Raw genomic sequence first — 14,068 nt, 5'->3', positions numbered from 1 at the left:
ACAATAAAACTTATTGCTTAGAAAAGTAATTGCACAAATGCCTCACAATTTAAGATATCCATAGAACGATCTGTGCTGCAAGATTTGCAAGAACCACTAATTACAAGCAGCGTCACAAAATAATTACATTTAAAGTGCATGATTTTCATTAGTGTTACTCATTACCATGCAGCATGGATGTTGTAAATTGTGGCCTAATTAACTTGTAACTTTATGGCTAGACCATTAGGTGAAAAACAGTCAATTTTTGGCCACTCTCAGCTACATGTTAATGTCTATGAGGTACAACAAACTCCATAAATGGAAATTTTATTCAATGTCATCTACAGTAATGCAATGCTTATGCTTATTGATTATTCACTGAGCAAATATGCTGATCAAATAGCAATGGGATAAATAAAACTATTTGGTAAATGTCAAGCAAACAAGCTGAATATCAAATCACTTAGGTGTTCTGCTGCATTTGAAAAGATGCTTCAGGCTAAGCAGTCTGCCATATCGGAAAAATTCACCAAAAAGGTTAACGATTGACACCTACAGTGGGATCCAAAAATCTGAGACAACATTGAACTTTTCTGCATGAAGAGAAAATCACTGAGAATTCTCCATCATTTCTAAGTTACTAATCACATAATCAACTTAGTAACATTGATCATGTGAACTCCTTTGTACAGATGTTCAGATGCTTCAATTAAAGCACAAGATGCTCTTTGGCTCATTCTCAAATTATGCTGGAGAACATGATCAAAAGATTTTACACAAACTTGTGGAGTTCATGCTGCTTGAGTGCTGCTGTCATTAACGTGAAATGACAAACCAAATACTATTGTATACTATTCAATATGAGTAGCACTGTCGCCTCACAGCAAGAAGGTCCACGGTTCGAGCCCCAGCTGAGCCAGGAGTCCTTTCTGTGTGGAGTTTACATGTTCTCCCAGTGTCAGCGTGTGAGTGTGTCAGGAAGGGCATCCAGCGTAAAACGTGCCAAATCCAGCGTGTGTGCGAATAATTAAGATGAAAGTGGACCCTGCAAAGGAGCTGGACTAACACTAGGAAAATATATATTAAATTAGAAAAATACAAAATAGAAGCATTTTTTTTGTCTCAGATTTTAGCACCACCATGTTTAATATTTAAAAACTCAAAGAGTATGGCTGTGTTATGAGTAAAAGCTTAGCAATGGGATGTAGATCATACATATATGCCCAGGCACACAGTTTGCACGGCCGTTGACTGCTGATCAGACCTGTAAGCCATAGATATGAGAGGCTCCGTATTATCAATCAGCGAGACAAATGGGACTGTCAAAGAGAAGATCTCCCTTTGGCAAATTGATTACATTTGTGACATGTTCTTCAGGACAAAATGTTTTCCCATCTCCATCACTTCTCATGCATTGCTTCTGATATACAGAAACGCACTAATCGTAAAAGAAGGTAAAGGTGACATGCCCCAATGCGCAAAGCTTTCATCTAATTTATAAATCTCAGATTAACCAGGGTGAGCCAGATTTATGTCTTAAGCTCTTTTAAGAGCCATTCTTCTCAGAGTAAACCTATAAGTCGATGACTAAGAAGATTATGAGCATGTAGATAAATATTGAGTAACCCGGTGTGAAACTCACCTAACCACAAACCTGCTATTATTTAGTTAAGAGATGAAGAAGAACAGAAGATCATGTTATGGATTTAGATTTAACAGAGCTGAGAACTCTAGGACAGATGCTCTCTGCCTCAGTGCTTTCTATCAGAATACGCAGTTCCTGGGCTTTTTGTTCCATCGCTTTCAACTGTGTCTGTGAGGTTTTTGACAGATTTAGTTCACAAAAACAGCAAAAAACAATGCAGTTAATCTTCAATTCAAAGTCTATGAACTTCACCAGCAAGCAAATAAACCTGAGCTGCATAAAAATCCCCAAATATTTAACATAAGAAGTATGTAAATTTTCATCTACATGCACTGAAAATAATATTAAAAAACAGCCAGAGTAAAGTGACATGATGAATCCTGGATTTGGCAAATCGATTAAATGCACTATTAACAGATGATAATCAGTATTAACTGATTATAAAATGGCAACACCAAAGCATTTCCATATTAATGGTCTAATCTAAAATAAGATACTGATATAAGCCACATCTATATCTTCAAAAATCTGCAATTGGTTTAATCTACTCTGGTACTCGAGGTGTAAAATGAGAAATGAATCCTTATTGGCAGGAACAGTGCTTAAACTAGATAAAGTGTCTAGAGGTGCACAAATAAGGGTTGAGCAGACGGCCATGACCATTTGCTCGGCAGGTCGTCAGATTAAAGGGTGTGGAAATGCCCATTTGGCCTTGGGATTTCGCCAGCAATCAAAAAGAGGCTTAAATTCTTTGTTTCAGGCAAGGTAAAATCAGATGGTGTCACATTAACTCTAGTGAAATAACTGCACCTGAAAAGTGCCAGTCTAATCTTGTTTTTGTTTAGGGCATCAGGATGCACTGAAAAACTGACTTCTTTCTCTAAATGCACCATTAAATTTGACTGCTGGATTCAGTTCAAACTGTGCACACATCGCCATTTACCAAGAATAAAAAGATGCCATTATCGGTGTGAATGTGGAGATTTAAGCTGACAGAATGGGTTTCCCTGTCACCCTGTTTCATTATGAAGACAAAGGAACAGGGAATGCCTGGTGGAATAATGCCACATTTCCATATTCACGCTTGTGTTTTAATGGCACTTTTATTGAATTAAGCTATAAGTATGCATTCTGCGCCTGAAAACTGGATAAAGTTCATTCAGCCAAATCATGTCCTGCATAATGTTGGAGAGCACAGCTCTGACTTGGCACGCTATGTTAATGATTCCGATTTAATCTGTCATCACTGTGAGCGATTAGCCCTTTCAAACTCAGCTTTATTATGTGCAAATGAGGCAATGAACCATATTTCATGTTAAGATGAATATTTATGACAATGAGTCCAGGTAGAGGCACTGACCCCTGAGTTGGTGAGGGGACATTTCCCATGAGGTGGTTCCGATGGGGTTTAATAAGTGATTCCTACCGTTTGGCACATCCAAGATGTGATGCTTATCCAGGGTCCAGCCAGCCATGTTGGAGGCCTCCAGCTCATATCCCTGCAGTGTGGCTGTCCGCTTTTCCCACAGGATCACATTCAGACATGACTCATACTCGAAGCCCACAGATACTACAGCATAGGGGGAAAAAACAGGGCAAAAGGTATCTATTATCTTTAAATGTTTTTCTCCACCTAATTTAAAGTGGGTTTCATGTTTAAATTAATCAATTAAAAAATAATATTTTAAGCATACTTTTGCATGCAAATACTTTAAGCATATTTATATATTTTAAGGATTCAAACATTTTTAATTCTATAGGTTGTTCACTTACTATGTGTAATAATTGCACAAGTATATGCAATATTGACAATTTACTGTTCATGCACCTGGGAAACTGTTGCAGTTACTATTTCAGTTACAAAATTGTTAGGGAAGAAGTATTTCAGCAAATGGTATGATTACAATGAGTCCAGTCATAGCAACATTTTCCAAATGGACCTGTGCCCTTCTGAAAGCTGATGTTTCTCAGTGCGATTCATTTGTAGACTAATAATTATACATGCAATAAATAGATGGACTAGAAAAAAGCAGCTGCTTATATATTTTATTTATTGCTAGAACACAACCCAGTGTCAGATTAGAAAAGATGGTTCAGATAACAATTAAGCATACGCTACAACTTTAACAAAATGAGATTGGCTTTTGAACTGTGTATTTTCAGCAACTGTGCCGGTATTAAAATGAAACCATATTATTGTCCTGAATTCTCTGTTCCAAATCCCTTTAGTTTAAGGTTCAGAGAATATTAAGTTTAACCTTTTAGCCTGTATCATAATAAGTCACCTTCACCTAATCAGTCTGGCTTGTACTCAAACACATACATCAGTTTATAGGCAGATTCATCTCGCCACAGAATTATCTGGGTGAAAAAAAGATTAATTGTCTCCTGGTTTAAATCAGTCCAGGTTAATAATATATTCATACACAGAGGGCTTTATATAGATCTGTTTCTTCCCATTGTTCTGCTACCTACCTACAGCCTCTGCGAGTCCGTAGACTCTCTGGCTGTATGCATCGGTCTTGTCCCAGATAAAACTGTAAGAGAGCCGGGGTGAAGCTGGGAACTGCTTCTGAAACATTCTGCCCTCCACAGCCACCATGAGGTGGACCCGAGCCAAGCCGAAGGGCACGCTGGACTGGGTCAAGATGACCTTCAGAACAGGTTTGTAGGCTGAAGCACGTGAACTCAAGTAAATCAAATCTAAATCACTCCCAGGAATGGCCGTCTGCTCATGAAGAACCTGTGATTAAAATAGGTGCATGAGGGAGGAAGTTAATTGCTTGTAGTGTAAATTTCCTTCTGGATTATTAGCATTTTTATTAAAATTATTTGTAACAAAATGCACAGCTTTGCAAATTCATTAAACACTAGGAATTCATTCTACTCTGGATATGCACTACTGTTCAAAGGTCTGGGGATGGTAAGGATGCGTTCACGTTCACGCATGTTTGGTTCAATTAAAACAAACCCTGGTGCGATTGTTCTGTTAGTGCAGTTCATTTGAGCATGTGTTAACACTGTCATCCGAACCCTGGTGCGTGCCAAACAAGCAGACCGAGTCCGCAACAAAGACATGTAAACGAACCAAAAACAGGAAGATGAGACCCTAAAAAGGACAGAATCCTCACGCATATCATTTTTTCTAGTCATAGTCACGAGTTTACCCATCACAGGCATCAGACACGCGTCTCCGCGCAGCAGATCGTTTGTGTGTGTGTGTGTGTGTGTGTGTGTGTGTGTGTGTGTGTGTGTGTGACGGATGGATTCCTGTCGCTGTTTTGACCCCTTTACACATTTTATAAGCTCTTCACGAGTTCCCAGCTGGCCAAAGTACCATCATATGCAGGCTACACACATACAACGAATGCATTTACCTCAGCACACAGCATTGTTTTGGATGCTCGGTAAGTTCCGTCTCAAAATAGGCAATACGTCATAAAATCCGACCAATCAGGTTGTGACCGTATCCCTATGCCTTTAGGTTTGGTATCTTTTGGTTTGGTGATAAACTCTGAATGCTAATCGGTGCAGGACTAAATGTTTTTTTTTTTTTTTTTTTTGGTCCAGACCAAATTAACCAAACGATCCAAACTACAAGTGTGAACGCACCCTAAGATTCATTTAAAATAAATGCTGTTCTTTTGAACTCTCTATTCATCAAAGAATCAGAAGAAAATATCAGCTTCCCCAAAAATATTAAACAGCACAACCGTTGTAAACATTGATAACAATCAGAAATGTTTCTTGAGCACTAAATCACCATATAACAATGATTTCTGAATGATCATGTAATACTAAAGACTTAAGTAATGGCTGCTGACAGTTCAGCTTTGCAATCACAGGAATAAATTCATATTTAAAATGTATATTTTCCCAAAATTTTACACCGGAAGAGTAAGATGCTCCAAAAGACTGAAGATGCTCCATACACATTCAGATTGAGACTTTTTAACTGGTTCAAGAGACAACCAAAACAAATTTTCAAGCAGCATCATATGAACATCTAAGTTATCTAAAATAATAATTACCATGAATTTACACACACACAGGTTTCTTTTTGTGAATTGTGGGGACATTCCATAGGCATAATGGTATACTGTTATACTGTATTCTATCGCCCTACACTACCCCTACCCCTAAACCTACCCATCACAGGAAACTGTGCACATTTTTACTTTCTCAAAAAAAAAAAAAAATCATTCTGTATGATTTATAAGCCTTTTCAAAAATGGGGCCATGGGGTAATGTCCTCATAAGTCACCCTCTCCTTGTAATACCTATGTCATTACACACAAATTTCTGTCCTGGTATGTCACAAAAACGCACACACACACACACACACACACACACACACACACACACACAAGTCTGATTTCTGCTGACTTCCACTTATAGCCTTAAAAGTGACTTATGTTACAAGCATGAAATGTAAATTATTTCTGTCACAGGAACATGATATAATATGCCACTGTCATAATTAATTCAGAAGCAATATCTTCGTGATGGTGTTAAGAATGTCTGGTTTTCCTGACCGTATAGTATGTTCTGTATGTACAAATCATCTGGTTCTCTCGTATTTTGTAGTGACATTAAATCATACAGCTTAGATGGGGTTAAGGCACAAAGCCAAAATTTATTCTGATTTCCTGGAAAAATGAACCAAGACTCATTTTACTCCCAGATGTGATGCAGTATGAGTCACCTGTGTCTCAGGAATGATGGGGCTGGCCTTGGGGCTGGAGCGGTAGAAGGTGGAGAGTGGTGACGCAGTGATTCGGGGCGAGGGTCTGTCAAGGCCACTAAATTCACAGGTTGGCGTGTCTCTTTCCTCTTCTCTCATCACCAGCGTGTCCATCACATGGAAAACTCTCCATGACAACCACACAGTGCGATACACAGCGGAGTACGGAGCACGCACGAAACGTAACGTCAATGCTGTCCCACCATTCACCAATAAATCAAACCTGCAGTTGGGTAAAAACACAATTTTCAGAACAGAGCTCACGAATGATAGACAATTACATTACTCTTACAAAACAGTGCTATAGTGGTATGATGGTATTTAAAAAAAAAATACTCTGGTATTGCTACAGTCCAAAAATATAGTATTCCAATGGTACATGCCATTATTATCATGGTGCCATGTCCAAATAACCATGGCAATATTATACATGGTACTTCTATGTTGTATGTATGAGAAATGTATCAAAAGCAGCTTAAGTTATTTAATAATGCACAAAAGCTTGGTGTTAGCAAAAATGTTTTTGGAAGAAATGTACACGTTTATTCAGCACAGACTAATTAAATTGTTCAAAAGTGACAGTAAAGACATTTATAATGTTACAAAAGCTTTTCATATCAAATAAATGCTATTCCTGTAAACTTTCTATTCATCAAAGAATCCCCAAAAAATTAAGTAGCACAACCGCTTTCCAAATTGATAATATTAAGAATGATTTCTGAAGGATCATGTGACACTGAAGACTGAAGAAAACTTTTAAATTGTAGTAATGTTTCTCAATATAACAGTTTTTACAGTGTTTTTCATCGAATAAATGCAGTCTTGTTGAGCGTAATGCCAGATTCAGACTACACAGTATTTTTTGTCTGTTACAATAGTCACTGTGTCAGAATATGCGATTTTGACTCCTAAATTTTTGTAAATTTAAAATTTAAAATCTAAAATCGTGTACTCTGAACTGGGCATAAGAGAACTCTTTCACAATCATGAAAAAAGAAAAAGTCATACCAACCCAATCTTTTAAACAATAGTGTATATTTTAATAATATTTCACCATTTATATGAGTTTGAGATACAATTCGTGCCAGAAACTCAAATTGTTTGTGTGGGGGCAGAGGGCATATGAAGGCTAAGTGTGATTTGTAATTTCCTGTTATTACACTGACAAGCACATGGGTTCTCTCCAAATTACATGGTTTGTTAGCTTCATCACAGCGCTTGATATCTTCCACATTCCATATCCTCTGCTAGAAATGTATCCGACTCAAACGTCCAATGAAAATAACAGCTAAATGACATGCACTTCACTGTCTTTTATCAGTAGTTTGCTGGCAGACTTAAAATGTTCTATTAGTTGATGAGGGAAAGGGGTAGAAATGTGATGTAACTTTTTACATTTCAGGGATTTGGATGAGAGATCTGGAGGTCACAGTTAGCGCAGGACCTATTTTAATTAGCGTGGTGTAACGAGGAGGTAGGCGCAGATTTGGAAATGAAGGGGCGTCTCTTTGAAGTCGTGCTCTATATGAGCTGCTGTCTCCCCTGCCCGGAAGGGGAGAGATGAACGCTGCGGTGACTTTATGCACATTCATACAAACATACACATCCTTGAAGTGTCACTGCCTTGAAATTCTCCCAAACTGCTCATGTCCCTTTTTTCAGTCTGGGCATGGCTGGGCCACTGTTCCAGACCGTCGGCCTTTAAAGCTGTTTCTTTCCCTCTGTTTCCCCTTGGACACGCTTGCTAACCAAGAGCAGACACCAGCACTGAACAAGCATGATTATCTGAAGCATATTCCCCTGTGTGCAGGTTTTTAGGAGGGATCTGGATATATCAGATAATCCCCAACATCGGCCTTTCTTCTTTAGAGATGTAGATCCATCCCTTGAGTATTTTTTTCTTTCTTTCATTAAACTCTCTTGAAGAGAAAATAACATTTTTAATGCATTATGGTCATGCCTCAGTTAAAGGCATACGGTCGCCACACATGCACATGCATACTCCCACACATGTGACCCCTGAGTAGAAGACTCACATTAACTGCTGATCTGTGTGATTCTTGATAATGATGGATAATGACTAAAGGGATTATTATAAAGGAACAAGAAGGTCAGATCCACACAGAACTTAAAGTTAAACTCTGCTGACTGCATTAATGTTGTATAACTAGAGTTAAAATGGGGCTTGAAAGTGAAAAATTTTCATCTTTTTAATGTGTGTGCAGATCAGATTTTTGTTTCATCAGTTTAACTCAGTCTTATATCCTCTACTGAATTAATTTAATTGGTCAGAACAGCTAAAGAATTACCAACTGATTCATCTAGTGAAAATCATCATTTGTCAGACTCAAAATCAAGCAGCTGTTTTATGTACTTATGTTTCATGATTAAAACAGTATCACTACTGCCAGACTGTTTAATTGTTTTGTTTGTATTAAGTGTTCATTTTAAAAACAATTATTATTTATATTGTGTAATAAGTTTAAATTATGGTAAATTATAGTATTCATTCTGCTAACTATAAGTATAACTACATGTCAACTTATTCTATTAACCCGAACACTAACACCAAACCCTAACCTAACCGTCTACTAACAGTCTACTAGGGTTTGTTCACACAGAACGCGTGTTTGCATCTAAAAACGCGAGACGCAGCGCTCAGGTTTTAAAAAAAGCGCAGCACAGAATGCGAGGGTCTCGAGGCGCGCTTTTGAGACGTGATACAATAACGGCAATAACGGAAATAACAGAAATAGGCAAACAGCAGAATAGATAGATACTATTTTTGACATAGAAAAGAGGAAAATAATCACACTGGCTTCTCTGCCATGTTGCCTTCAAATAAAACAGTTGCCATGCCAACTTGCTACTGTAAACAGAAGCTTGCAATGCTTGCCCTGCCTCTGAGTTCTTCTGATCGTTCCACTGTTTTGGAACTAACATTGATGAGCGGAGCTGCGTGTACAAGTTGAAATTCTTTTAAAGTCCCCATGAAATCAAAATGTAGCTTTTAGTATGAATATGTTAGCCTTAAGGTTATGAATAAGCTGGTGTGTTCCAAAACAATGACAAAATTCGCATTTAGGAGATATAAGCATTCAAAACTTACAGTCACTTCACTAAAATGGATCACGGATTTTCATGACGTCACCGCGGACTTCAACTTCTAATCAAATCTTCTGTCCAATCAAATGCTCTCTAGAATCTGAAGTCCCGCCTCCTCCTACACTATCAACACACACTGAAGCTGCATCTGAAATAGGTCATTTGTTCACACATGTACTAGTTTCTATATGGTGAATGGCACATAGTGCACTATATAGAGGATAGGGAACGATTCAGACAGTGTAAATTATGCTTTCCATTGACGGAAATGAAGTCCATTTTCGTGTGTCACGTGAACCGCCGGAACAGTCTACGTGCGAGTCGGCACAGATCACAAAATGTTCGGACACATTTGAATTCTACAAACAATGCTACATTTTAAAGCAATATATGGAGAAGAAAAGGTTAGATTATGAGGAAAATTGGGTTTTACGAGCTCAACGGCTCTGGCCGAGCTGTGATCTATGCAAAAAGTCATTGGCTATTTTGAAAAAAGAGGAGGAGCTTGTAGATATATCCCACCTTGTCTTCCTGTTTCACTAGAAATTACGTCAACACAGTGAATAATGCTGCGCGGTTCAAGGCCCTTCAGTGGGCCTTTAACTTGACACAGCATCTTAAAAACGTGGCGCTTATGTGCGAGGCGCTGCAAAAGACACGAGACGTGAGCGTAACAGTCATATACGTCTGTCTAGCACGTGTGTACATAGAAAAACAATGGGAAAGTAGCACATTGGAATAGAAAAACGCGTTCTGTTTGAACGGCCCCTAAGGAGAGTTAGTTGACATATAGTTGCAAAGTTACTTATAGTTAGTAGAATGTCTAAAGTGTACCAACAATATAAAGTTTAATCTAAATTATATATTATATAAAATATTACATGATACATAGATAAAATTGCACAAATATTACATATCATATATTTTGTGGAATTATGTATATATTTTTGTGTGTGTTTATAAAAAAATATATTCTAATGTGACCTTTCTGGGTCAAAAAATGAGATTAGGTCAAGTTTGCCTTCAAGTGACAGGAACATTGACATGGGGGTGAGAATGTGTCTGTCTGTGATGATTTGACTTAAGTTGACTTGTGTGGGAAGCGGTGAGATGTAAATAGGAATTTGCATAAAACTATGCAAAATGGTTTCTCACTGACTATCTTAAGGATAGGTATTAGCATAATTATGTGTGTATACGTATGTGCTTGTCTGTGTCTAAATAAAACATATTTGTACGTACATGCCGTCCTGTCTGGTGATGGTATAACCCTGCTGGGGGTAATGCAGAAGGGACACATTCACCCCAATCAGTGGAGTGCCGTCACTGGTCACCACCTGTCCGCGCACAACGGACACCAGGCTGTAAAATAAACACAAACACACATCCAAAAACACGTAAATGTGGTTCTGAATGAAAGCAAAGGTAGTTTAACCATCACATTGATTTTCAAGGTCAGCAGACTGCTTATTAAAAAAACCAAAAACATTACATTTTTTATAATTTATATATAACATTTTTAGATTTTATACATAAAATATCCAGATCATGAAATGAAATGACTCAATCCACTGCACCTGACCTTCCTCTGCCGTTCTGTTTTGATAATCTTAACAGACGTAATTACAGCACAAATTATTTTACCAAGCACCATTTAGTGTCTGACCTGCAATCTTGCATCTTTAGACTAATTGCGCGATAATTTTTCAATGTGCGAACAAAAGGAACCTCAGGGCAGATGGGCGGGATGAGAAGTTTCCTCATCAAGGCATAATCAAAAGCTTCATCAACTAAATATTCTAAAGAGATTCTAACAAGTTTTTCTTGAGTGGTCCTATTCTAAGGCAGTGAAGACAAGCAGCAATGTTCATATTGTTAACTTTGCCCAAAAAATACGAAAGGGCATGGAATATATTCGCTCAACAGCCCAAATTGAAGAGGTGCAAAGGTGAAGCGCTCAATTTTTTCACAGGAAAAATAATCATTTCTTAAAGTACATGGTACGTTAGCTTTTTGTACAAATCATACCAATGGTGGATGGCTTTTTTATCTGCAATATAAAAGCAGCAAAAATTAGATAACATGGAGTCTTCAAAAGGGAAACTGAAGTTCTGAATTCCTATCAAAAAAGAAAAACCCTATTGTTTATTCCTTATGAGTGAGAGAGGCTTGCTCTATTTTCCCATGCTGTTAGATCTACAACCCCAAAACGTTACAAAAACCACTTTAAGATTGTGGGAAATATTGTGCAACACATCAAACGGCATCACAATTACTTGCATAGCCAGAAGGACTTTCTATGCATATACATTTTAATATGTTATAACATTGATAAATAAAACATGAAATAGAGGCATTATTGGGATAAAAAGCCATGAGTCTCAGTGAAAAGCTTATATTATATATTAAACAATTTGATGGCTGAAATCATTTTTAAATAACGTTAATTTCCTAAAGCATCTAAACTAGCCATTTTGTGGCATATTTATCAGTTTGGTTCACTGTAGAATAGGTCCCATATAATACCAGAATTTGTGGATTCAGACCAGACAGGATTTGTTTGTTAGAGACAGACACAAGATGATATTAGGTGGATGATGCATGTAATTGATCATGTCACAAAAGAAAATATCAGAGCAGCAGTAATTAGTTTAGATGCTGAAAAGGCTTATGACTGTATTTGGCATTGAAAAGATTTGGTTTTAAAGATGAGTTCATTAATTGTATTAAAATTTTGTATTCATCAACAAATGCTAGAATAAGGATCAACGGGCATCTCACTCAAGAGTATTAATCTGGAAAGAGGCTGCTGCCAAGGCTGCCCACCCAGCCCTGCTCTTTCAGCTTTATTAATTGAGCCCATAGCACAATTAATGAGAGACGAGCAGGATAAAAGGAATAAGGTTTAGATGTTTAGAGCAAAAGATTGATCTGTACGCAGATGACGTGCTGTTGTTTGTTGAAACACCAGAGGTTAGAGTTCCTAGGTTGATGATCATCTTAAAAAAAAAATCATTATGGATATAATGTGGATATAAATTAAATGTTAAAAAAAACACCAATCTTAAGTCTGAAATCTGCCCCAATGGCTCTCAATAAATATGTGCTGCAGTTCCATTTAACACCACAGACTTGTACAACTGTGGGGCGCTATGGAGCTAGGGAGAACTCAGGCACCCTCTGCCCCATTTAGTATCATACGTTAAATTTTAATATATCCTGCTCACTTCACGACTAAAAAAGGTCTAGCAAATGCGAAAAATATTCATTGTAGAATTCTGTACACATTTACAATTTATTATTGATTCAGTTTATATAGAGGTTTATGTTTTGTATGAATATTTCAGTGGGGCACTGCCCCACCTGCCCTTACAGATGAGCCAAGGCTGGGTTAGATTGAAATGGGAGAAACAATCCAGTCTAGGTATTTCAGAGGAATACTTGCTGAATATCTGTTCTATACAGGCTACTTCTACCAGCTCGGGTATGTGAAGAGAATTCTGCTGGCGGAATCTTATTAGATACTTTGTAACCCCCAACTTAAAATCTATAAAGACTGGCGAGAAGGGAAGGGGTCTATGCTGGAGCAAATGTAGAGAACAGCTGGCAGATCATTTTCATCCGTTTTGAAGCTCTAGGCAGGAGGTAATACAAGTTTATATATTATTAAGCTGTAACAAGAAAGTGGTTATGAACCTCCAACAAAGACTGAATGATGGGACATTGTGATCAGTGTACAAAACATGAAAAGAATAACTTTGTCATTAAACCTACGGATAGATAAATATTTACAATACTGGGAAAAATGGATTGTGTTTACGACTTCATGACATGTTTATTGACCACCGCACCATCTCACATTTATTTTCATCAATATGACTTATGTAAGGATGCATAAGTGACCAAACGATTGCCTAATTCCAAATTTAGTTGACTGTTCCTCAGCCGTTCAAAAGCTCCTAACCTGCTGTTGAATGTGTTTTCCCCTGGTAGGGTATGGGTGCCCCCTGGAGCTACCAGAAAGCTGACGCGCTGATAGAAGCCTTGAGCGTCTGGAGAAGGTGAGCTGGGGTGTTGCATTGTGCTGGGATCTGGAGCCCCATGGCAGTATGTCTGACCCTGACAGGTGCTGTGAATGCAACAGTCTGGGTCCATACAGTCCACCAAGCCATCTAAAATCACAGTAAGAGACTTTAGACTACATATTCAGATGCTTTTAAATTTATTTAGACATTTCTAGTACAGATAGTGTGAAAGAGGGAGCAACATCATGTTAAAACATTTATTTGGCCTCAAATTTGTGACATTTTCTCACCTCCCTCATTGTCCTTGCCATCAGAGCAAAGGGTTTCCATAGCCACATCACACCCCACCCCTCTCCATCCTGACTGGCAGAGGCAATGCCATCCGTTCTGGTCCAGAATGCACCTGCCGTTGTTGTTACACAGCCCTGGACAGCTATCTACCGGGACAAATTCATCAGTTATACATACTGACCAACCAGCAGCCTAGGATGTGTCAAGGGGGTGAAGAACTCACCATAAAGAACTGCATAAACATACAGGGGAAAACACGGTGAATGTGTCTTAGTC

General features: G+C 38.0%; 1 protein-coding gene across 4 annotated transcripts in view; it reads right to left on the bottom strand.

The window, feature by feature from the left end:
• The window catches only part of si:dkey-237h12.3 (teneurin-3), a 161,384-nt gene that overhangs the window by 21,948 nt on the left and 125,368 nt on the right, over positions 1-14,068 (bottom strand). For all 4 annotated transcript variants that reach the window (XM_048175739.1, XM_048175743.1, XM_048175742.1 and 1 more), the window contains 6 exons: positions 13,792-13,938; positions 13,441-13,648; positions 10,719-10,838; positions 6,333-6,594; positions 4,103-4,370; positions 3,054-3,197 (listed from right to left, as the gene is read on the bottom strand). In XM_048175739.1, the coding sequence (XP_048031696.1) occupies positions 3,054-3,197; positions 4,103-4,370; positions 6,333-6,594; positions 10,719-10,838; positions 13,441-13,648; positions 13,792-13,938 (1,149 nt within the window). The remainder of the gene's footprint in view (positions 1-3,053; positions 3,198-4,102; positions 4,371-6,332; positions 6,595-10,718; positions 10,839-13,440; positions 13,649-13,791; positions 13,939-14,068) is intronic.

This window comes from Megalobrama amblycephala, linkage group LG23 (genome assembly GCF_018812025.1).
Source record: "Megalobrama amblycephala isolate DHTTF-2021 linkage group LG23, ASM1881202v1, whole genome shotgun sequence".
In the NCBI taxonomy this organism is placed as follows: Eukaryota; Metazoa; Chordata; class Actinopteri; order Cypriniformes; family Xenocyprididae; genus Megalobrama; species Megalobrama amblycephala.
The sequence above is the reverse complement of the archived record's forward strand: the minus strand, read 5'-3'. Positions and strand labels throughout refer to the sequence as shown.